The sequence below is a fragment of the Abramis brama genome (assembly GCF_963993115.1).
Source record: "Abramis brama genome assembly, chromosome: 16".
In the NCBI taxonomy this organism is placed as follows: domain Eukaryota; kingdom Metazoa; phylum Chordata; class Actinopteri; order Cypriniformes; family Leuciscidae; genus Abramis; species Abramis brama.
Window position 1 is genome coordinate 33,947,806 of NC_139978.1, and position 25,171 is coordinate 33,972,976.

The following is a 25,171-nucleotide window of genomic DNA, read 5'->3' on the forward strand; positions in this document are numbered from 1 at the left end:
GGAAAACACCAGTAGAGGGCGCATGCGTGTTGGTGTTTTACATCCGGAAGCGTCAGGTTTATAAACAGAATTTCATGTGCGACTGTCACAAACTGGCATCAATGACGTTTTTAATAAACATCAGCTTAAAATGACTTTGAAAACGGAAATATAAAGATTTCTTGTCACTCGTACGAGGGAAATCGTCATAAGACGATTCTATTCTATTCTGAGGCTGCAATATCAAGTCGAAGGTAATTAACGTTAGTTAAACATGATTATGTTGATAAGTTGACATGTAACATCTCTGTATTTCTCCTACATATTATCATTAAAAATGTTCGAACTAACTTAATAGTTTAGTAATAGATAACAGCTTATGCATTGATTGTTGTTTTATTCGTGTGTGTTTATTATGTATTAAATATGCTTTTGAAGATGCCAGCTCGAAACACTATCAACAATGGAGTCAGATACTCCAAACTAGCGAGTGATGATGACGGATACATTGATCTCCAGGTGAGAGAGAGAGGCTTTTAAAGCACTTAAATGCATATATCAGTGTTGCTCACTTTAATATTACATATCTATATACTACATACATGTCTATTTATTAATATGCATGTGTTTCTGTCTGTCTGTCTATTTGTACAATGCCTGTCAAAAATTTGGAAACTTTACTATTTTTCATGTTTTTGAAAAAAGTCTCTTATGCTAATCAAAAAATACAGAAAAATGTAATATTGTGCAATATCATTACAATTTAAAATAATGGTTTTCTATTTTAATATACTTTTATAAAAAAAAAAAAAAAGTGATCAAAGCTGAATTTTCAGCATCATTACTCCAGTCTTCAGTGTCACATGATCTTTCAGAAATCATTCTAATATGATGATTATTATCAATGTTGGAAACAGTTGTGCTGCTTAATATTTTTTGGAACCTGGGATTATTTTTTTAGGATGTTTTGATGAGTAAAAGGTTAAAAAGAACAGCATTTATTCAAAATAGAAATCTTTTCTATTAGTATAAATCTTTAATTATATTTTTATTATCTCTTTTTATCAATTTAAACACATCCTTGCTGAATAAAAGGATTAATTTCTTTAAAAAAAAAAAAATTACTCACCCCAAACTTTTAAGCGGTAGTGTATATTGCTACAAAAGATTTTTATTTTAAACAAATGCTGTTCTTCTTTTAACTTCTTATTCATCAAAGAATTCTGAAAAAAGTATCACAGGTTATAAAAAAAAAAATATTAAACAGCACAACTGTTTCCAGCATTGATAATAAATCAGCATATTGTAATGATTTCTGAAGGATCATGTGACACTGAAGACTGAATGAGTAATGATGCTGAAAATTCAGCTTTGATCACAGGAATAAATTACATTTTAATGTATATTAAAATAGAAAACAGTTATTTTAAATTGGAATAATATTTCACAATATTACAATATCATTTATCAAATAAATGCAGCCCTGATGACTATAAGAGACTTCTTTCAATAACAATAAAAATAGTAATGTTTCCAAGCTTTTGACCGGTACCGTATGTCTTTTTATATATCTGTGCATTTATGTACAGGTATTTATCCCATAATATTATATGTATACATTAAACTATTTATCACACATAAATAATAATATAATGCATTTAATATTATTTTAATAAATGATACATACTGTATATCACACAAATTGGCTTTTATTGCAATGTCCAGTAGTTAAAACTTTCTGCAAATTCTGCACGAGTGCATCGTAATATTGAGCAATGCTCTTTGTTTTCTCAGTTTAAGAAGAGTCCACCTAAAGTCCCGTATAAAGCGATCGCCCTGGCAACCGTTCTCTTCCTCATCGGCTCCATACTGATCACCATCGGATCCCTCCTGTTAGCAGGATACTTCCAAGTTGATGATGTGAGTGTCGTCGCACATTATTCTAGACCTTATTCAGAGCAGCGCCATGACGGGTATCAAAGTGAGGCTGTGAGGGATAGACTTGCCGTTTTTCCAATGGCATCCGCTGTAAAAAGCTGTATAAAGCTCCTAGATTACTTACAGTTTTCCACAGCTTAGTTTTTTGTCAACTGAAATTTCTTGGAAATATATTTTCCCAGTGTTTCATGAGCAGAACAATCCAAAAACACATGAAATAACAGTACAGCCCATTGAAGAGATGCATGTCTGTCCCTCACAGCCTCGCTTTCATTCCCATTAAAAATCAAAGATGGCGCTACTGTGAATAAGGTCTATAGCTCTGCCTTTACTGATTGCTCCATCATTAGCTTCTCATTCAGATAGAAAAGTGCTTCATGCATTTGTTAGTGTGCATTAATGCATTTGATTTCATTTTTTATTAAAAACCTTTCATAGGTTTTTTATTTTCACAATCCTACTAGCCTCAGGAGCATTTGCAGCGTGAACGCATTTACTTTTTTTATTTTCAGTTTTCATTTTAGTTTAAGGTTGTGTGCTTGTCATTTTTATTGTTATGTTTTAATATTTCAATAACACTTTACTTGAAGCCTTCATATATAATGCATTAAAAAAGTATTTTAATGTATTAATTATGCCTTGTAATGCACCTCATAACTCATGAATAATTGTAGCAGTCATAGTTACATTATAATAGACGGTTATAATACATTATAATACTTATCTATTCATTGTTACACCTTTAGAAAGTATAATTGATTAAGATAAATGACAAACAGCCATTTTTAGATGTAAAAAGAAATCTGCAAATATTACAATGCATTATAACTTTGCTTGCAATTATTTATGAAAAGAGATATTTGATTAAATGCAGTCCATTATAACATACATTATGAATAGCTTTATAATGCATTATGCATAAAGACTTTTAAGTGTTACCTTTATTTATTTTTTCAGTTTTAGTAATGTTTAGTAAAGTTTTTCATCATTCATATATATATATATATATATATATATATATATATATATATATATATATATATATACATATATATATATATAGTCAATAAGTGGTTTTCTGAGGACTTTAAAGTCTGTCATATACTAATCAATAGTGCAAAGGGTACAAATTCTCTTTTTTTGTCAAATATATATATATATATATATATATATATATATATATATATATATATATATATATATATATATATATATTGTTCAAGTGACCCTTTAAATGTGGCCCATTTCAAAGTATTTTGTATTTTAATGCATTGATTTATTCATTTTAATAGATTCTTTATAGTGCACATTTATGACAAATGGTATATATATATATATAGAGAGAGAGAGAGAGAGAGAGAGAGAGAGAGCTTAATTTCAATCAAATTAATTCACTTACTGAAAATGATTTTTAATAGTTTTAGTTAACAATAACAACACTGTAGGCTTGGAAATATCTTGGACATTTCCAAAGTGAATATACAGTTAGCTAATTATGCTCTTGCTACTTTATTTAAAAATGTGTTCAAAAGCCGTAGAGATTTTTCTTGAATTGTTCTTTTCAATAGTTTTCAATAGCTTGAATCAAAAAATCTTTATCCAGTATTCACAACTTATTTGAAAAGACATGAAATGTATCGGTCAAAATGTGAGGAATGTGAGAAGGACATTCTCAGTGAGAGAGTTGAATGGCTAAATGCGTGAGCATAAATGAAACGAGTCAGGTTATCTACAGTAACTGCTCTTCTGTGAGTGTGTTATCGAGTGGCAGACTGCTGAGATTACACAGCACCTGATGTGGAGGTTAATCCTCCAGATTTAGCAGCGCTGCTCTTAAGAAACCCGTCCGTCTGTGGCCTGTCCTGTTTCTTCAGGTAGTTTAGCTAATGCAGTGAATCTACACTACAGCTTCATGTGGAAACAGAAACATTTACATTCAGTCTCACAGGATTTATTATTCTCCTACTACATTCACACGGCTGTAGAAGGACTGAATGTGAGCTGGATCTGCGTTTATATTGAATATGACCTTTTAAAATTCTGATCTAAGTCACATATTTGGAAATAACTCTGATTTTTCTAGTGACATTTTAGAACGGTTTGAACAGTCCGGTTACCTTCCTACCATCCATCCATCCATCCATCCATCCATCCATCCATCCATCCATCCATCCATCCATCCATCCATCCATCCATCCATCCATCCATCCATCCATCCATCCATCCATCCATCCGTCCGTCCGTCCGTCCATCCATCCATCCATCCATCCATCCATCCATCCATCCATCCATCCATCCATCCATCCATCCATCCATCCATCCATCCATCCATCCATCCATCCATCCGTCCGTCCATCCATCCATCCATCCATCCATCCATCCATCCATCCCAGACTTTAAAGTCCTCAGACCATCAGTTTTTGACAATTAAATATGACCTTTTTAAATTCTGACCTGTGCCACATTGATATTTTGATATAACCCTGATGTGGATCTGATTTTTGTAGTGATGTTTTAGAACGGTTTGAACAGTCGGATTGAAATTTCTGTGATTCCTTTTTTTTTTTACTTGCCATTTGTCATAATTGTGCACTATAAAGTATCTATTAAAACGAATAAATCGATGCATTAAAATACAAAACACTCTGAAATGGGGCACATTTAAAAGGTCACTTGAGAAAGTAAATAAATATATATTTGAGCATAAAATGAGAATTTGTACCCAGTAGATGACAGACCACCTATTGAATATGACCTTTTAAAAATTCTAATCTGGGCCACTTTCATATTTGGGAATAACTGGGAATAATTTTTTTTTTTTACCGTTTTAGACCGGTGGGAATTAGTGTGATTTTTAACTTCACATTCTATGAAGAATCTATTAAAATGAATAAACTGATGCATTAAAATTCTCTGAAATACGCCACATTCACTTGAACAAAAAAATAGTATTTGAGCAGAATGAGAATAGATGACAGGCTTCAAAGTCCTCAGAAAACCACCTATTTTTGACAGTTATTAATGAGTTGTGCACTTGTTTGAGCACTTCAACTCAACTTCCCTGTCTCTCTGTCACTCACAGCACCGGGATCGCACCATCCCGGTCCTGATTATTGGAATCCTGGTCTTTCTTCCTGGGTTTTACCACCTGCGCATCGCCTATTACGCCTCCAAGGGTTACCGCGGTTATTCTTACGATGACATCCCTGACTTTGATGACTGAGCGTCTGGGACGTCCTGTCAGTCTGCTGATGTGACAGAGATCTGAACCTCGTCTTCCTGCCGCTGATGTCCACCACGTCACAATGACTGACAGGCTCTTTTAAAAAAATATATATATATATAATTCCCATAGACCGAGAAGGTGGTTTGAATTCATGAACTACCTGTAGTATGTTTCGTGTGAGGAAACTAATTTCATCATGGATTTTATGCCATTTTTTTGTAATGAAAACAGGTCATAGTTCAGTTGTTAAATCAGTGTGCTGTAGTGAGTTGCTGGTCTTTGGAACAAGTAAAGCCTGAGGCAAGAAAACCTACTCAAAACACACTGTTTCATATGAAGACTTCAGATGCAAAAAATGCATCTGACATTTTTCTTTTAAATGAGCATTTTTATCAGGCTACTATGTTTTATGTTCAGTAATTTCACTTAAATGGAAATGCAAATGTTGTTAGTCAGTTATTGAAATGCCTTGTTTTCAAAAATGTCACTGATAAGAGTCAAATTAAAAACATAAAAATGGTCATTTACAAGAAAAATGTCAGATGCATATTTTAGTCTTCAGCGACGTTTCTTCATAATGTACAAATATTTTGATGAATTGCCCTAAGGCTGAAACACATTAACCAACTTAACATTACCATTTCAAACTGTGCTTGAAATTAAAAGCAAAAGGGTTTCATTTTTAAATTAAATCATTAAGTGTATGACGTGAAGAATACATCATTGCAAACTTTCCATGTTTATGTTTGATGTCATGCCACTGGATTTAACTTATTTTCTTTTATGTGATCATTGATTGCTTTTACAGAGAATGCTTTATGATTAAATTATTTGTTTTAAACTGATGTCTGATTGTTTTCATGATTGCGCAGTTTTTGTAAACCTCTGAATTGGACATTGTCAGTTTTTCAGTAAAGAAGGTGATAATAAAATTACATTTGCTGTAGTTGTTTTTGGTGGGTTTACTTGCGCCCCCGTGTGGGTCATAAATGAACTTGTGGTCACAATAACTGCATTGAAATTCTTTTGTTTGGGAAGAAAAAATAATAATAATAATACCAGCAAATGTTATGCTATCAAAAGCGTAAGATAATACGTATCTTTTCTAATCTGAATAGCATGTTAGATAGCCTACATAATGTTGAAATACTCAGATTTACATTTATTTAGTATGAAGTGAATGAAATGGTCCACCAAAAAAAGACATTTTAAATTCTAAAATATTTATAAACAGTAAATAGTACTACCTAATAGCTTGTCTAAAATGTAATCTTATGTTATCTTTTGTTATTAAATCCCCAAATGTTACCGCAAAACCCCACATTTGTTTTCTCAATGATCCATCAAAAAGAAATTTAAAATTAAAAAAATATATAAAAAGCAGATTAAAGAGACCAAAGAAAGAGAGAGAGAGACTTTTGACTTTTAAAACTCTTTATTTAAACATGTACTAAACCACTAAAATACAATATATTCTACCCATGCAATTCTACAGTGTGCATGTCCAACACAAATCTCAAAAATATTAAAATTGACCATCAGACATCACCAGTTAAACACTATAGTCTCATCTTCACATATGGTCAATAAAGCACCATTTAATCTAAAATTTTAACCAATTATTTATGATTTGATAAAGTTTATATACCAGTCTGATCCTCTGATTCAAACAAAACAGTACAAATTTGCAGTGCACTTGTTTTACTACAAACTTTGCCAAGGTACACTGCTCTCGTCTTAATCTCTCACATTGCATAATAAAATGAAATATATGGACATTTATCTTGCACATTTGAATTCAACACTGAGATAAAAGTTCTAGTCTTCTTGAGAGAGAGAGAGAGAGAGAGAGAGAGAGAGAGAGAGAGAGAGAGAGAGAGAGAGAGAGAGAGAGTGTGTGTGTGTGAGAGAGAGAGAGAGAGAGAGAGAGAGAGAGAGAGAGAGAGAGAGAGAGAGAGAGAGAGTGTGTGTGTGTGTGTGTGTGTGAGAGAGAGAGAGAGAGAGAGAGAGAGAGAGAGTGAGCGGCAGCAGCGCTACGATGTTTCAACGTGTTTTAAACCGTCTGTGTTCGTAACGATAGAATCATGTGAGTAACTGCACAAACTTCACCGCGGGAAACTTCACACACACACACGAGGATATTCACTTCAGTTTGGAGGAGATTCTGCATGGACGCCGAACAACGACAGGTTTAACGTGCAAACAAACCCGCGGAACTTACATTTGCGTCGCTGAAGGTTTCAGACTCAGAGCTCTGGAAGAACCAAAGCTATCAGAGGAACGAAGTTTTAAAGAGCCGCTGGATTCACTGTAACACTGACCATACTCAACACTCTTAACATTTTCAACTGCATTCTGAAATATGCTCAAGAATATTTTAAGTGTTTTGGGGGATATTAGTTGCAACTTTCAAGTGGAGGAAAACCCGTAAAGCCATCGACGGAGTGACACCTTCATTTTATCATCACAGTCAAGTGCCTCAAAAAGGTAACATACACACACACACACACACACATGCATATAGTAGACGACATATTGCATTCGTTTGCGCCAGCAGATGTTATCCTGTCAACATGCATAATTCAAAAATCAGGGCTGCCATTCATATGTTGGAGCTTTGTTTGAATTATGATGCTCTTATCTTGCATCTGAAGATGTTGCAAGTTTTTATTCTTCATGTCAGTATTTGTGTTTAAAACAGGCTGCACATGAGGTTCAGTGTTCCTCATGAGAACAATGACCAGCACACACACAGTCTCTCTGACCACAGCAGAACACGCTGGACATCAGTCCAGTCCAACACTGACACCTTATTCAGAGTAGACTTCATTAAAGTGCATGAGAGATTGCTTAAAGCTTAAGAAATCTACTGCAATATACACAAGACGAAAACTGCTTTTTATTAGTGTTATTAGTTGGACTTTTGTATTTAAAAGGGCATTTTGGATGTTAAAAAAAATGAAAAATGTTATATATAGAACTAATGTAATATATATATATATATATATATATGTGTGTGTGTGTGTATGTCTGTGTGTGTGTATATATATATATATATATATATATATATATATGAATGTTATTCTAATATATTATAAAATATATTATTGTAAAATCTAAAAAATATTAATTTATTTAATAAACGCTTGGTTTCACATTCTTATATACATATATATATATATATAGAGAGAGAGAGAGAGAGAGAGAGAGAGAAACCTATGTGAAACCAAGTTTAATAATAAATAAATAAATATTTAAAAAAATATATTACTATATATATATATATATATATATATATATATATATATATATATAGTAAAAGTAAAATTAAGATACATAAGGTATAAGAATATTATTTTAATATTTACTTATTATAGTATTATTCTATTAGCTAAAAATATGATTTATTTATTTAACATTGGTGTCAACATCTGAAAAAGACACAAATCTCTGAATTAAAATTAAAATGTTGTGTTATTTTCATGCCTTGTTTTTATTTTAACCATACTTGAATCATTATCTGGAGCACATTGTGATGTTCAGTGAGATTTGGTTATGTCATTATAGTCATATGTTCATATGACCTATATCATTTGACTCCTGCAGGTATTTCAGGGTGTGCTTTTTACATGTCAAAAGATAAGAGATCTGTATTTCAGAGCAGAGAAAGCGTGCTGAGCTGTGTGAATATAAATGTCTTTAAAGTTACTGTTTGCCAAACATGTGCTTGCGGAAGCTTACTAAAGCTGTTTAACCAGTCTTGCTTGGATTAGTTTGTGGGATACTTCGGTCATTGGGTCATGACTTCCATTGTCAAAATGAATGGCTTAACCTGGAGTGACTGGAGAGCATCAATGTCAGTCCAGCTTCAGCGCTGAGATTTACTGACTTACCTTCTGCTCATGGTCTCAGACTCTCATGTTCTCAGACTGTGTTTATGCAGATATTACTGACCCACATCAGACAGTGTTTTGATACACAGCTGCTGTAAGATCAAAGGTCGCAGGAGAAACAAATGGTTATCTTGATACCTTTAAGCATTTTATTATCCTCTTTCTGTTTGTCGTGCACCTGACAATCAATGTATTATATTCCTGAGACAATAATTGGAGGTGTTTGTTAAAGCAAGTATCACTATAGAGTTATAGATCTTTCAGTGACCCTGATTCTGGAAATATTGTTTCCATATAGGGCTTTTTAAAAAGTCTCTGTTAAAGGTGGGGTATGTGATTCTCTTTTTTGTCCATTTTTTCAAAATCACTTGAAATCCTATTCCTAACCCACTTACAGCCACTGAGTTAGAAGCACTGAAATGAAAATTGAGCAATTTAATCATCTGTGGAACGGGCAGGACTCGAAAAACTCCAGCCAATCATTTCCAAGACCACCTAGAATCATTGGACAGTAAGTTCGTCAATCAAACGGTCGTACCATACCCCCCTCCCCCCATCATGTCCATGTTCTTCGAATGGGTGGAGTCAGGGCCAGCATTGGAGGAAAGAAGGTAGGACCATTTGAGTTGTGTATTTTCAAAATCTGCCGGCCCTTTTGCAAATCCCATACCCTACCTTTAAAGAGGTATAAGCCATGAACCAAACCAGCCAGCTATGAGGTTAATCACAACATTAGGACCTATGATTTGAAGCAAATAAATATTTGAAAATCATACATAAAGACAAAGATACAAGTCGGAGTACTTTAATGAGGGAAAGAACTACAATCCCATCAAGCATTGCGAATGACAGTCTAATTAAAAATGTATTTAAACGCATTTAAAAATGTATTTAAAGAAGTTGATTACATGTCTAGTTCAGTCATGAAACTCTAGAGCGCACAGGTTGATTTACTTTACATGTAATCTGCAAGCAATCACATCATTGCCACATGGCACAAGCTGATTGGCCTCTGCTGATTCTGCAGCCAATGAGATTGCTTGCTCAACATTTACATAGTCTGATGGTTCGATTCTCTGATTGGTGGAGATTTCTCTGCAGAATCATGATGATTTAGTTTCTCACCAGAATTCATGCTGTGAAACACGATTCATTTAAAAACAAAAGTTACAGTTTTGTTGGTTGATGGCTTCAACAAAAGCATATAGCATTGTTATATGCATGACAACCTTGTAGCTCACAGTAGATCTGTCTTGAAAGGTTTCATATTAATAATTCAAAATCAATTCCCATATGGAGAAAATTAAAGGGATAGTTTACCCAAAAATGTAAATTCTGTCATTAATTACTCACCCTCATGTCATTCAAAACCCATAAGACTTTTGTTCATCTTTCTGACTGCAACGCAACGTAAAAAACACTTTCAAGGACCAAAAAGGTAGTAAAGACATTGTTAAAATAGTCCATGTGACTACAGTGGTTCAACCCTTATGTTATGAAGTGACGAGAATACTTTTTGTGAACAGCATCAGAGACTGTCGTTATTTTTGTTTTGTTTTCGCACACAAAAAGTATTCTCATCGCTTCATAATACGGGTCTTACGGGTTTGGAATGACATTAGGGTGAGTAAAAATGACAACATTTTTATTTTTGGGTGAACTATCCCTTTAATGGGATTTTTACTTCTGGAACCCGATTGTTTCATTCTATCACTGTTCCTCATACTTAAGAACATGGACCAGCATGCAACTCAGAATACCCTAGCAACGCCCTGGCAACAGTTTAGCAACTAGGAATCATGGCACTTTTGCATGGCCAAACTCCACTTATAAATGGTTGCATCATTACATGTTCATTTGTAGATTTTCTTACTTTGTCTTTGATGATTTAATTTAATTTAGTCAGTACTGTGTGTCATCATCATTAATTTTAGTAAATTTCAATAAACTTCTTTTTTCCCTATTTTCATCAATAGCATGTTTTATAAACGTATAATGCATGCTGTAGATGTCTTCGTTATAATTGACCCCTGATCAACTAGTTTTATTTAGTACCAAACCAGATTACTGGCAAAAGAATAGCTTGGAAGAAGATTATGTTCGTTACTGCTACTACAGTCTATAAATGGAAGCATTGTGAGGCAGCTCAGGGTAATACTGAGATCATGCCTTGTTCATGCATGGGAAAGTCACAAGACCAGGTTTGGGGTTTTTTCCTCACAGATCTACCTGGGTGGTGGTGGTGATTTTATTGCACTTTTGCTCTGGAGAGAAATCAATCAAAGCTGAAGCTGTTGCAGAACCAAGTCAAAAGCCACTTGAGCTGTGTTTGGCAGCAGGGCTCCACGGGTGTTTAATAGACATACAATGTCATCAAGTTATATTTCCTGACTGATTTTGCACCTGGTTCATGCCAAGATGCATGCAATCCCAGATGTTGTGCTTCACTGCCACTGGCTGGTCTGCACATGTCAGCAGCATCATCACTGTTCGGTCTGGTTTTTGTGAGCATGCATGTGATTCTGCTGTGGTATTTGAGTATCTCAACAGCAGGTACAAATCCGGATAAACCTTCCCTGAGGGCTGCTAATGTGAGAAAGGTGGTACAAATGAGAATAAGATCTAATGAGCCCCTATTAACTGTTTAAGTGATTACCGAGACAGGAAGTTGTTTGATGATGTTTCACTGTGCAAAGCTTCGATTAAATCAGCAATCTCAATGTAACTTGATATTGTCGCCTGAGGGAAGTAACAGGGAAACTCAACCACAAAAAGATTTTTAATTAATTTTACAGTGATTAGTTTTTTGTTTTTTTAAATAAATGTTGTGTTCTGAAGGCAATGTGTGTGGTGTTTACCATCAGTGTTGTTATTGTTAATTAAAACTTAAACCATTACAAATCATTTTCTTTCATTAAAATAAAGCTAAAATAAAATATAAATATTAGATGAAAAACTTAAAATTAGATATGTTGCAGAATTGTTGGCAACTACATGTCATTTTAAAAAGTTGAAGTACCTAAATTAATAAAAAGCTGACAATTCTTTTTTTTTCTTTTTTTCTTTTTTAACAGAATGTGCCAAAGGCACAAAACTAAATTACTAAAACTAAAAAGAAAACTGAAAATATAAAAATAAAATAATTAAAAAAATTACTAAATGCTAGAATAGTGCTATAATGCTATAATATAATAGTAGTAGTATGTTTTATTGTCCTAAACAGTAAGTTTTGATGTATTATTCTTTTTTTTTCATGTGTCTCATTTACTTATATTACATTATATTAGCGCCATTATATTGTCCATATTGCTCTCTAGATATAGCTGAAGCCAGTATCAGTCGAGCTCTACTTTTTTTCATCTATTGTTGATTTTATGAAATGAAATGTGTGTGATTGTTAAATGCAGTGGCACACATTCTATTTGTTAGCATGATATTTCCACCGTTAGCATCCAGCCATCCCTAGAAATGCCACCGTAATGCCACAGGAAGTTTGTTGGTTTACTGTCCTTCCTCTGACCAGGGTCATCCTGTTTGACCTGTGCTGTGGCCCTATGGCAGCCCGGATCATCCAGGATTAGCTGCCGAATAATACAGCTGCTAATCAGGCTGTCTCTGCGACTAGCTGTCCACGCTGTGCACTCTGTTAAAGAGCAGATGTACAGTGCTTTACCTTTCATCTGCCTGTAGTCCAGATACACACACACGAGCTGCTCTCACATGCTCCTCAGTGTTTGCGTGATGCTTTCCAATAAAAATGCAGTTACAAGTTTGACAAGTGAACTGCTTTTGCTAGTCAAATGCATTGCTCATATTTTTTTTTTTACAAAATTGTGAAACGTAATCAGTGTTATTTTAGTATATATATATATATATATATATATATATATATATATATATATATATATATATAAAATAAATGTATACAAAAATAAAATCTAATTTAAAATAAATTATATTTATATATATATATATATATATATATAATTTTTAAATCATTTTTAAATTATTATTGTTATTATTATTATTATTATTTTATTTTTTCATTTATTTTAAATTAGATTTTATTTTGTATGTTTGCATCCTATATGCCATTGAAACTGACCATGCAGAAGCTTTCAGGAAAAGTTTTTAATATGCAGTTATGAGTTTGAAAAGTTGACTACTTTGTCCAGTCGAAAATGCATGTTTTCATATTTGTATATCTTTGCAGTCATTTTTGTATATACTATTGCAGTTTTTATTTATTTTAAATTTAGGTAAATGTTTAGAACTTTTATGTGCTTTTTTTGTTCATATTATCTTTATGTATTTATTTTAACAACACTTGTAATGAGTTTGTTTGATAACTTTTGAAGTGGAAAAACTTTTATCAAACTTTGTGCAATCGAGAGGGGCTTTTGGACATCAGTGGCTAATATAATCATATTTCTTTATTATTTTTCATGTGCTCTATTAAAAGCTTTAGTAGTTGTGGCATGTGTTTTTAATGCATTTGTATGATGTACGGTAAACACTGAACAGGTGTTATCCTCACATTTGACTTTGAATCCCTGATCAAGTTGGATCAAACTTCCGTTTCTGATCACAGGTCACCTTTTAATACTCTGAATCGTGTTCAGGTCATCACTTCTGAAATATACACCCAACACTAACACCTCTGCCAGCGTAGCTAGAGTGACGCACCGCCTATGGTGAGGATAACTCAAACCTAATGCGATCAGCAGACAGCTTTAGCCGTTACTGTTAAGTTAATTGAAGACATGACAGACTTGATCTGGTGAAAGCTGAACAAAACATTTACCAGCATGTAAAATGAAACATCAGTGATATATTTGCTTTAGCAGAATGATTGTTTTCATAGTCAGACTCATTTGATGAAGATGGTCACTGGCATGTTACTTAATTCAGTTTGTTGACTAAGGCTGTGAACTACCAAAGCAGATCAGCCTGAAACTCCAGAGGTGTGCCAGCTAGATTGAGATTGTCTGTTATCTGCTAAAGCTGGTCCAGGTGGACACACTTGGGTCAAAAACAGATGGTAACAGGTCTTAAAGGGGTGGTATAATGCGCTTTTCGAAAGATGTAAAATAAGTCTCTGATGTCCCCAGAGTGTGTATGTGAAGTTTTAGCTCAAAATACCCCACAGATATTTTTATATAGCATGTTAAAGTTGTCACTTTTTGAGGGTGAGAAAAAACGCACCGTTTTTGTGTTTGTCCCTTTAAATGCAAATGAGCTGCTGCTCCCGGCACAGGGGGGCGGAGCTTCAACAGCTTGTGTCCTTTTACCTCACACAGACACGCACTGAAAATTTCAAAAACTTTTAGACTTATATGTTCAACCCGAAGTCAGAAAGATGGAGAGACTCAAAAGAAGAAGTGACAACATGTAGAAGCAACAGGACATTTCTGAATGGTTAGTTGATGAATTTATGTAGCTGATGTGTAGTTATCTTTTAGTCACAAATTAGCATATTCTGTCTTGATAATCTATGAATCGCGTTCCCGGGGGCGGGGTTTATGTAAATTTTAGGGTTGGTGATGTCACTAACCCTGGAGGAATGTGGTGTAGTCCCGACCAGCCGTTTGTTGTAGTCCTTAAAAAGCGATTTCTTTAAAAGCAAATATGTCCCTTTGCTTTGAACTTTGAGCTTTGAGCATTGTAACTTTGCAGATGTCAGACAGCAACATTACACACTAACTAAAGTTAGAAAAGTGAAATCATAATCAACCACCCCATTAACTAGTTCAGCACGAAATAGCAGGTGGCAGTGTGATTGTTTTCGCTTCGGATAGTGTGCCGGAGATTTTTTATTAAGCAGCCTTGACAGTCAAGGCCAAGATCAAAGATCGGACGGTTTGCAGAGCACGTCCCATCATGCCCTAGGCCTTAAGCATCTGTTTCAGGCACTCGTCCTCTTGAAGATGTCGTAAAGCCTCGTTTGGAGAGAAAATGAAAATGCCAATGAGAGTAGAATGAATCAGGAGGAGCATGTGAACATCTTTCTGTTTGTAATGGATTTCTTTATATCTCAGTAACAGTAGGCTTATAGATAACAGTTGATATTTGTGGCTTTAAAGAAATATTGTATAAAGTGGTGTAAATAAACCTGATGTGACTTGACTGGATAGTGAGCTGGTGCAAACATCGCTATGATCAGATGCTTTCTTAACTGTTGTCATTTTTGCGATGTTTATTTTGTTATTGAGAGGAAAGTGCGCAGACCATAATTACATACTTTGGAATGTTCGTTAACAGTATATCGCTGCAAAGGTATTTCAAACTACTTTTTACCCCTAAGCAATGAACATAAAAGCACTTCGCTGCGAGTATATCACAAAGTAAATCTTTGCTAACTCAGTTTCTCCACACTCCCTGTTTCAGCTTCTTCTTATTCTTAACTTTGATGCTGTACATTCATGTAACTCCATAACTTTAGACCTATTGCTTATTTCACATATTCTCGAACAAGCATAAGTAACACAAAGGGCATTCTGGGTTGAGTGAGCGGACTTGAGAGGAATCTTCAGAAATGTGTCTCCGTTTTGGAGGAAATATTACTGCTCCGCTCACATGCTCTGGTATCAAGTTGGTTTATCATTTGCATTTTTGTGATTCCTTCCAAAAATACACTAAATAGTAAGCAACACTGATTTACTTTAATAATCAGAAATGTTTCTTGAGCATCGAATCAGCATATCAGAATGATTTTTGAAGGATCATGTGACACTGAAGACTGGAGTAACTGAAGACTGTTTTGGGTCGGTAAGATTAAAAAAAAAGTTTAATATTATTACAATTTAAAATAACTGTTTTCTATTTTATCATATTGTAAAATATAATTTATTCCTGTGATCAAAGCTGAATTTTCAGCATCATTGCTCCAGTCTTCAGTGTCATATGATCCTTCAGAAATCATTCTAATATGATGATTTGATACTCAAGAAACTTTTATTATTATTATTATTTTCGATGTTGTGCTACTTCATATTATTGTGAAAACAGTGATACATTTTTTTCAGGTTTTTTGATGAATAGAGAAGTTCAGAAGAACAGCATTTACTTTCATTTCTTTACTGTCACTTTTGATAAATATAATGCTGCCTTTCTAAATAAAAGTATTAATTTCTTTCAAAAGAAATCCTACTGTCCCAACACTTTTGAACAGTATTGTATCTCTATGTGCCACATAACAGGGCTGTAGACTTTCAGTGGGACAGTGAATGTTTCTACAAATTCATATAAGAGGTCAACCAATATGGGATTTTAACGATTTATTCTTAAATTATGACATTTATTCCCCCCCAATCCTTAACATGTGGTTTCATCCTCACCACAGAACACAAGTTCTTGACTTTAGTTGCGAAGTTTAAATCTTTTGGCCGCAGTAAGACACACCTGGAGTCTTGTGGTGCAGAACGTCTCTTCGCTCTCTGCCTGTCTTTCACTGCTTGCACTCCTCTCTCTGAAAGACACTTTCACAAGGAGGCCTTGTTCAACAGCTTGACGGTGAGAGACTCCATGCGGAGGGACACAATGCCCTGCCCTCATCCGGCACCTCTTAAGGCCGGTTTCAAGATCAGTTCATGTGGCCTGAACCCTGTTTGAGCCTTTTATACAGGCAAGTGAACCGCTGACTCCAGAACTGAGGCTTGTTTTACATGATCGTATGGGATTGTGACTTTTGGATCTCTATGCATGTGTTCACATGACTTTAACAAAGCGGTAACCTGCATAAATGAAACATTTTTCACCTTCAAGTACAATATTTTCCTACACCAAATTAGTTGATCAGTGCTGTTTGCCAAGTAAAGCATCTCATTTGCTGTTGCTCATACTTGTGGTTAATGATTTGAACACGGCTGTAACTCATCCTGCACCATTTGTGCTACTTGTTAAAATGGGATAGGAGAGAATATTTTAAAAGTAACAAAATATACACTTCCCTTGTAAAAAGCATATTTTTCTAGACCCCAAAAGCATTTTCACAGTCTAAAATTTCCAAACGGAGGATATTATTGATGTGGAAACAGCATAAGTGTGGGGTTTATTTCATACCTGTGGTGGTTCTGAGACTGTTCAGCCAATAACTTTCCACTGCGTTGTAGAAATATGTCTTGTGATTTGGGCTGGAAAAAATGGAGATGAGAGATTTGAATTCCCCTCATGAAATTTGACGAGCTTGACGTTTACTTGAACCAGACAGAATGTAGCCGCCAAACCTGTTAACTTTATGAAACAGATGCTTATGTGTTCCTCAAATTTTTTTGTTGCATTCTCTTAAATAAATGTGTGCAGCAACACAAAACCAACCAAAACACGCTTGCGTGCTTTTTGTCATTGCGCATGCCTTCTTAAAATAGCCTCCCCCTCCATCTTTAGCTTTAATTAACTTAAAGTAATAAGCTGGTATTAGTGGCTTTGAATGGTCGACGTGGGAGACGGGTTGGGGAGATTTTGCTGCTCTCAGGTGCTCAATCATACGAGTGGATGTTTGCCAGCGCTGTATTAAACCAACCTCTGCTTTCATTTCCAGGCACTTTGCAAGGAAACTCCTCCACAATACTGAAGAGAAATATTGAATAGAGTGGAGAGTTGATTATTGTAAGCCACGGGTGTTTGCTTTCTGGATCACTGGCGGGTGATGTTCGAGACAACAAAGAGATTTCATGATGGTTGTCTGTACTTTCAGATGAAACGTTTTGAATCTCTGCAATTAAAAGGGTTTTCACTAAAAAATTGAAAACAAACATTAGTGTTGCGCCTGCAGCTCTTAGTATTGCATTATGCCATGTAACTCTTCATGCACTCACATATACATAAAAGAAAAAACAGGTCGACTAAATATGAAAACCAAGCTCTAAAATGACAAAAAAGCACCATAATTATAGTCCAAAACTCTTCTTGTGTGAGGAATACACCCAAATTTATGACGCATGAAATAAATGCTTATACAATGTTCAGGATAATGCAGAAAGAGCTATTCTGTGCTGTCATGTCAATGTGTCATGCAAAGAAAAGGGATTCATTTCAAACTATAGTCTCACATAGCCAGATCTATGTATTCTATAAATAGACTTTAGAATCAAACTATCATAACAGTGTAATTTTAATGACCTCATCTCTCGACAAGAATTGCAGAGCTGGTGCAAACATATCCACATCGCGACGATTTGCTTTCTTTACTGCTGTTTTCTCACCGCTATTTTTGTTGTGTTTTGTTATTGAGATGAAAGCGTGCAGCACATATTTGCATATTCATCTAAACGTCGCTCTCAGCAGCGTGGACGGCGTCTGGGTGTTCGTTAAAAGTGTATCAATGAATGTAAAAAACGTTGCCGTGAGTATATCAGTTTCTTGTACGAGTGTGAGCACGAGCAGTACGTTGTTGACTGCAGTTCACTTAACGGCCACCGGTGTCGCTAATAACAAGGGTTTCTGAATTCTACATATAGTCCCTTTAAATTATAACGTGAGATGTGTTGTAATGAATTAACTGTGCAAAGAACAAAACATGCTTAACCAGAAAATATTCCTCATGTTGTCTTATCACAATGGAGAGCTGACAGAGTTTTCTCAGGACTGACTTCTGTGTGTGTCTTTGTGTTTCAGGTGGGGTATGTGTGATGGTATGTGAGAGTTTACCATGGTACAGAAGAAACTCTGGCTTCTGAATGTCACTGTCGCGGCCGCCCTCTTTTTACTGTGTAAGTACATCTGCCGCCTCCAGTCCTGCTACACTCAGTCCAAAATCAGTATTTGGACACTTTATTCACTTAAATGTGTTAATGTCATTGCATTAGAACAAGCGTCTGTTTGTGCATGTCTCAAATGCTGCATCTCTTCACTAACTTCACATTGGCTTAATTTTTTTTAATCAACATGTTTTGACATTTGAAGGGTTAAAGAATGTCTTTATAATAATTTACACTTTTTTTAATATTTTATGGAATCCAATGACTTTTTAGAATGTATATCACAACTGTTCAAATACTTTTTAGGTCCAAAATTTACATTGTATTTACTTTAGCCAATTATAGCGAGTGTTAAATTTACAGTCGCTGCTCCACTGTAAATGAACGCTGTTCTTTTGCCTCTTTCATCGAGTTTTTCCATCCTCACTATCATTCACACCATCTGTTATCCGTCCATTTGTGTCTGTTTTCTCTCTCTTCATGATTCTTCTGCTGGTGTAGACATGACCAGAATATCACAGCACACCAGAGGTTAAGTTCAGCCTGTTTACTCTCAGATCACGTTTCGTGGAGGGGTTAATTCCCGTTCGTTAACGAACAGGCGACCCTCTATGTTCCTTATGGCACAAAACCTGTTCCGGGGCCAGCAAGAGCGCTTGTGGTGTTTGAGCTGGTATTTAGGAGCAAACACCCCAAACATTTGGGGGGGAAGAGGGATCAAATCCTCTCTGTAAAAAAATGAAATCTGCAAATCCGGATTTAGATCAATCTGGGATTTAGATTTCCCTTCTCTCAAGGCACGGGGTGTGTGAGTCTTAGGGATGGCTGGCCATGTGTGCGCCCCAGGGGCTCTCGGGACAGAGACAGGGTGGGGAGGTTGTGTTTCTTTCAGAGAGCGTCATCTTTGAGAGATTACTGCTAATCGCAGGCGAGACGAGATGCATGGACAAGGGAGGGTGACCGGGGTGCAAAACTGCCCAAGTGCATTTGCATCGTGTGAATTTGAGGGTCTACATACTGACACCTCTCACAGTCTAGATGGGGGAATCTCACAAAAAATGTCCAGGCCACATTTCACCCCTGAGAAAGTGAAATGTTTTCTTAGGACCTTTTTGTTAGTTTTTTTTTGCATTGAGACAATTTCCCCTCCAAATTATCATTACCATAATGCAAAAAGATTGTATTTAAAAAAAAGAATCAAAAAGAAATATTAAAAAATGCTAAACTATTTATATACTATGTGTTGTATTTGTAAAGTACAGTCGTAATAATACATTATGGTAGCATTTGTTGTACTTAAGTTTAATGTACAGGATGGTTTTCAGTATTGTAAGGGAATGAGAATGAGATTTTGGCAGTACATGTTCTTATCAAAAAAACATTTTAAAATTATTATTTATGTAGTAATATAAATCATATATTATATTATTATTATCATAGATTTTATTTAGATGTTTTATCTACATATATGTATTATTATTATTTGAAAAAATTATGTAATCAACCTGGATTTATACATTTTTTCTCCTGTGAGTTTCACCCTAATGAGGCTGTCTTTGTCTGTCCCATTGGGAGAAAGTGTCACAGACGTTCTTCATATTAACATGCTGTATGTTAATTTACATGCATGTCATCTCCCCTGCACCCACCCCCCCTTAATCTGGATTTGCATTCACCCCGCTTTAGTGTGTGTTTTTGTGACATCACCCTCCTGCTTCTCTTTTGTGTCTTGTTTTTCTCAGTCACGCTCTCATTTTCCATCTCACATTCTCCTTTTGGCTCTTGTTCCTGTCTGTGTCCTGTCTGTTGCTTTCTCCAGGACATCAGAACTGCAGGTTTTATCATTGAGTACATACTGTAAATGCAGTACTTGCCTCCAATGACAAATATTGGAGGTTTCCACCCTTGGGGTTTGATCTATGTGCTTTGAGCACAAACAGAAAACACATGGCAGGCGGCAAATGCAATGTGTTTGTTGTTTGTTCCTTGTGGTGTGTTGTTTCTACTGACTATTTTAAGGAGAACTAAATTAATTTATCCTAAAAAGCATCGGAAGGGTCACATGTTTAATTGTGTTTCTGAATTGCATTACTCTTCAAAATAAGTTCCTTGTTTGAGCTGTATCCACTTCTCTCCCTGCTGAAAAGACAGACATAATGGTCAACACCACCAGCTAAGCTTTGCTGACTAACAATCTCAGCACGCCTATGCTCTTCACCATCTTGACCAGCCCAAAACCACTGCAGTTTGGACCAGCTCAAATCTACCGCTAACCAGCATAAGGATTCTAGACCAGCGTTAACCAGTGGAAATCCATCTGGACCAACTCTCAACCAAAATAAATCCATGTGGACTAGCTGAAGCCCATCGTTTACCAGCATAAATCAGTCTAGACCAGCACTAGTCAGCTAAAATCTATCTGGACCAGCTCTAAACCACAGCTAACCAACATAATTCAGTCTAGACCAGTGCTAAGCAGCAGAAACCCATCTAGACCAGCTCCTAACCAGAATAAATCAGTCTGGACCAGCTCAAAACCAATGCTAACCAGCATAATTCAGTATAGACAAGTGCTAAGCAGCAGAAATCTATCTGGACCAGCTCTAAACCAGAATAAATCAGTCTGGACCAGCTCAAAACCAATGCTAACCAGCATAAATCAGCCTAGACCAGCACTGACCAGCTAAAATATATCTGGACCAGCTCTAAACCACAGCTAACCAGCATAACTCAGTGTAGACCAGTGCTAAGCAGTAGAAATCTATCTGGACCAGCTCTAAACCAGAATAAATCAGTCAGGACCAGCTCAAAACCACAGCTAACCAGCATAATTCAGTCTAGACCAGCACTGACCAGCTAAAATATATCTGGACCAGCTCTAAACCACAGCTAACCAGCATAACTCAGTGTAGACCAGTGCTAAGCAGTAGAAATCCATCTGGACCAGCTCTAAACCAGAATAAATCAGTCTGGACCAGCTCAAAACCAATGCTAACCAGCATAAATCAGCCTAGACCAGCACTGACCAGCTAAAATATATCTGGACCAGCTCTAAACCACAGCTAACCAGCATAACTCAGTGTAGACCAGTGCTAAGCAGTAGAAATCCATCTGGACCAGCTCCTAACCAGAATAAATCAGTCTAGACCAGCACTGACCAGCAAAAATCTATCTGGACCAGCTCTAAACCACAGCTAACCAGCACAACTCAGTTTAGGCCAGCTTCTAAATAGAATAAATTTGCCTGGACCAGCTCAAAACCACTGCTAGCCAGCATAAATCAGTCTAGACCAGTGCTAACCTGCATACATCCATCTGGACCAGCTCTAAACCAACATCAGTCTGGAGCAGCACAAAATCCCAATTAACCAGCATAAATTAATCTAGACCTGCCCCAACCAGCCTAAATGGTTTGAAATGGCACTAAACCAGGACTATCCAGCATAAATCAGTTGGAGTATCAGGGAATATTTGAGATCTGCAGAATGAGTTGACGTGTGTATGGTTGTGTTCCACAGGTCCTTCTCTGAGCGCTGGATCGGTGGTCCGGGGAAGGGTCGGGGGTTTTGCTGAGCTGGACTGCAGTCTGACTCCTCCATCAGAAGGGGCCACCACTCCAAATCTCTTTCCCTTACATGTGGTGGAGTGGGTCCGGCTGGGATACAACGTCCCCATCCTCATCAAATTCGGCGGATACACTCCACGAGTGCATCCCAACTACAAAGGTGAGTGTCACCTTAAACATTAATCAGTTTTCCATTAATCCTGCAGGAGAGCGACTGGAAGTGATGCTGCCGCTAGACTTTTATGAGTTTGGATTTTATGTGCTTTGTCTCTGAAGCTCACTGTGATGTGTTTATGATTTCATTATATTAATGTCAAATAGGGCTGCACCATTTGAAGGGGAAAAAATCCAATTGCGATTTTTCTAATAAGAATGGTAAATTAAAATGAAATAAAAAAGCTGCACGACACAAAAAGTTTTTTTTAACCAAAAATGTAATAAAGTAGTAATAATAATAATAATAATTTGTATTATTATTATTATTATTATTAATTATAATATTGGCCAAAAATATATATCAATGTTATAATACTTCTAATAACTAATAATAATATTGTAATTAACAATGTTAGTGTTGGTATTAGTAGTATTTTTTTTGTATTATTATTAATATTAATAAGGAAAAATTTGGTGATTATAGATCAATATGACTACTGTATATACTACTACTAATAATAATAGTAGTAATAATAATACTGATTATTATTAATGGTTATAGTGTTAGTATTATGATTGTTGTTTTTTGTATGATTATTATTATTAGTAGTAAATAAAAGTATTAAACAAAACATGAAATGGCAATATTTCTTTTAGAATAAAAAAATCTAGCATTTAAGGAAATTACAAAAAAAGAAACATGATCTGGTTTGGAATGACATGAGGCTGAAAATTGATAACAGAAATTTGTGTCATTGTTACATATGTTACATGTAGTTACTATAGTAATAACTATAAATTATGCATAATTACATGAAACTAACCGTAATCCTACCCTAACCCTATAGTAAGTACATGTAGTTACTTAATATTACCCAGTACTTAAATATATAATTACACTGTAACAATGACACCTTAAAATAAAGTGTAACCAAATTTTAATATTTGGGTGCATTTTATATGTTATAATATAATATAATATAATATAATATAATATAATATAATATAATATAATATAATATAATATAATATATATTTATATAGTTGGGGATATTTGGGATATTTAATGTAATTAATCAATCAACAATACTATTGATCAGCATTACCGAACGTGGACGTTTTCCACTAGAAACAAGCATTGATGTATTATTTTAATTTAATACTGTGAAGCTGCTTTGATACAATCTGTATTGTGAAAAGCGCTATATAAATAAACTTGACTTGACTTGACTATATATATATATATATATATATATATATATATATATATATATATATAAATCTTTCTGGAAAGTTCTCAGATGCCAGCTGGATTTTAGAGGCTTGTCGCTGGGTTACTGAAAGCTGTTATTGCTATTGTTCAGAGAGACTATTGGGTTCTTTAGACGTAGTTCTCTGTTTTACAAGCACTTGTTTAGACTCTGGGGGCCACATCCACAGGCTTTATCCACTCAATAGCCCACGATAGTTCCTGTTGTTGTTTCTCCAAAAGGTTCTGACACAAGGCCTGCAAAAGGCTGATTTCCTGGGCAATTCACCAAGAGCTCCCTTGAAACGACTTTCAAGGCTGTTTGGGTGCTTTACTCGTTCCCGGAGAGGTGCTTGGCGGTGTGAACGCAGCCGTTTGCCCCAGTGCACGTGAAGGAGGGGTCGTGCTCTGGAATTTATTGAAGGGGGAGGGGCATTGTGTTGTTAAATGAATATCCACATATAAATGACCCACCCAAACAAGTAGTGCCCTGTAATTATGTAGAGTGTGTGTCTGTGTTTGGTGCAGATGCTGGAGGGAGAGAAGGGAAGGAGGGGGTGCTCAGACATTACGGCCCGTGGGGGTTGTGGGTATTGAGCGGGACCCGGGATTAAGAACATTGGGGTTAAACTGCAGCGCGCTGGTTAGGGGCCGCGTGTCTCCTCTCGGATCCGATGGGTTTGACCCAGTAAGAGAGAAAATTGTTTTTCAGCCGGACTGATTTAAGAAGAGATAGAAGGTGTTGGGATATTGGATTTATACAGGCATGACCCTGATAGCACCACCATAGTGCTTTTTTCCAAGAACACTGACATCAGTTCTGGTTTTCACTTGAATTGGTTTCGACAGAAGATCAAATGTAAATGTCCATGTTTTCCCAGTGGGATCTGCTGTGATTGTCAGGAGGAGCATGTGGTTCTCAGATGAGCCCCTCTGTGGCTCTCGCTTCTGTCGGTACACTAGAGGAAACTAATGCAAAATCAATTAAGATTTGTTCTGTGGTGTTTAGATAGTGAGTCATGGGTTAAAGAGAGAATGGGGAAAAAGCAGTTTATCTCTTAATAAAACAAATATTGACAAAACATAGTCGATAATGAGGAAGGAACGTCAAAGAATCGCCTCTTCTTTCCCCGTTCTCTAAGCTGCATCTGTGTTTAATTTCACCCCAATGTCAGAGTACGCTGGCAACAGATGAAGCATATCACGGCTTTGAATCTGATGCATCTCCACTCTCAAATTAAAAGGATCATGTAAGTTTCCCAAACCGCGTCACAACACGGACGGCAAGTTGAAACCTGATCTGCTCACATCTTTAAATATAATTCTGCCCCAAACTGGATGAAAATGATCATGGTTTTATCAGAAGTGTGTAGATGTGCACACGTCAAATGAAAGTGTAGATTTGCACCAGGTTTTACAATTCAAATTGGATCTTTCTGACTCCAAAATATAATTGAATGAGCAATG

General features: G+C 35.7%; 2 protein-coding genes across 2 annotated transcripts in view; both read left to right on the top strand.

Annotated features, from left to right (window-relative positions):
* On the top strand, window positions 1-5,988 carry tmem230b (transmembrane protein 230b). Its single transcript, XM_084138715.1, has 4 exons — window positions 1-233; window positions 418-498; window positions 1,774-1,899; window positions 5,000-5,988. Exons 2-4 carry the CDS (start codon window positions 418-420, stop codon window positions 5,138-5,140), a joined length of 348 nt encoding a protein of 115 aa, XP_083994841.1. The 5' UTR covers window positions 1-233; the 3' UTR covers window positions 5,141-5,988.
* Window positions 5,989-7,120: 1,132 nt separating this feature from the next.
* igsf9b (immunoglobulin superfamily, member 9b) overlaps window positions 7,121-25,171 on the top strand; it is a 43,606-nt gene continuing 25,555 nt past the window's right edge. Inside the window, exons 1-3 of the mRNA XM_084087191.1 lie at window positions 7,121-7,630; window positions 18,652-18,746; window positions 22,253-22,459. Of these exons, the coding sequence (XP_083943317.1) occupies window positions 18,686-18,746; window positions 22,253-22,459 (268 nt within the window). The 5' untranslated portion in view covers window positions 7,121-7,630; window positions 18,652-18,685. The remainder of the gene's footprint in view (window positions 7,631-18,651; window positions 18,747-22,252; window positions 22,460-25,171) is intronic.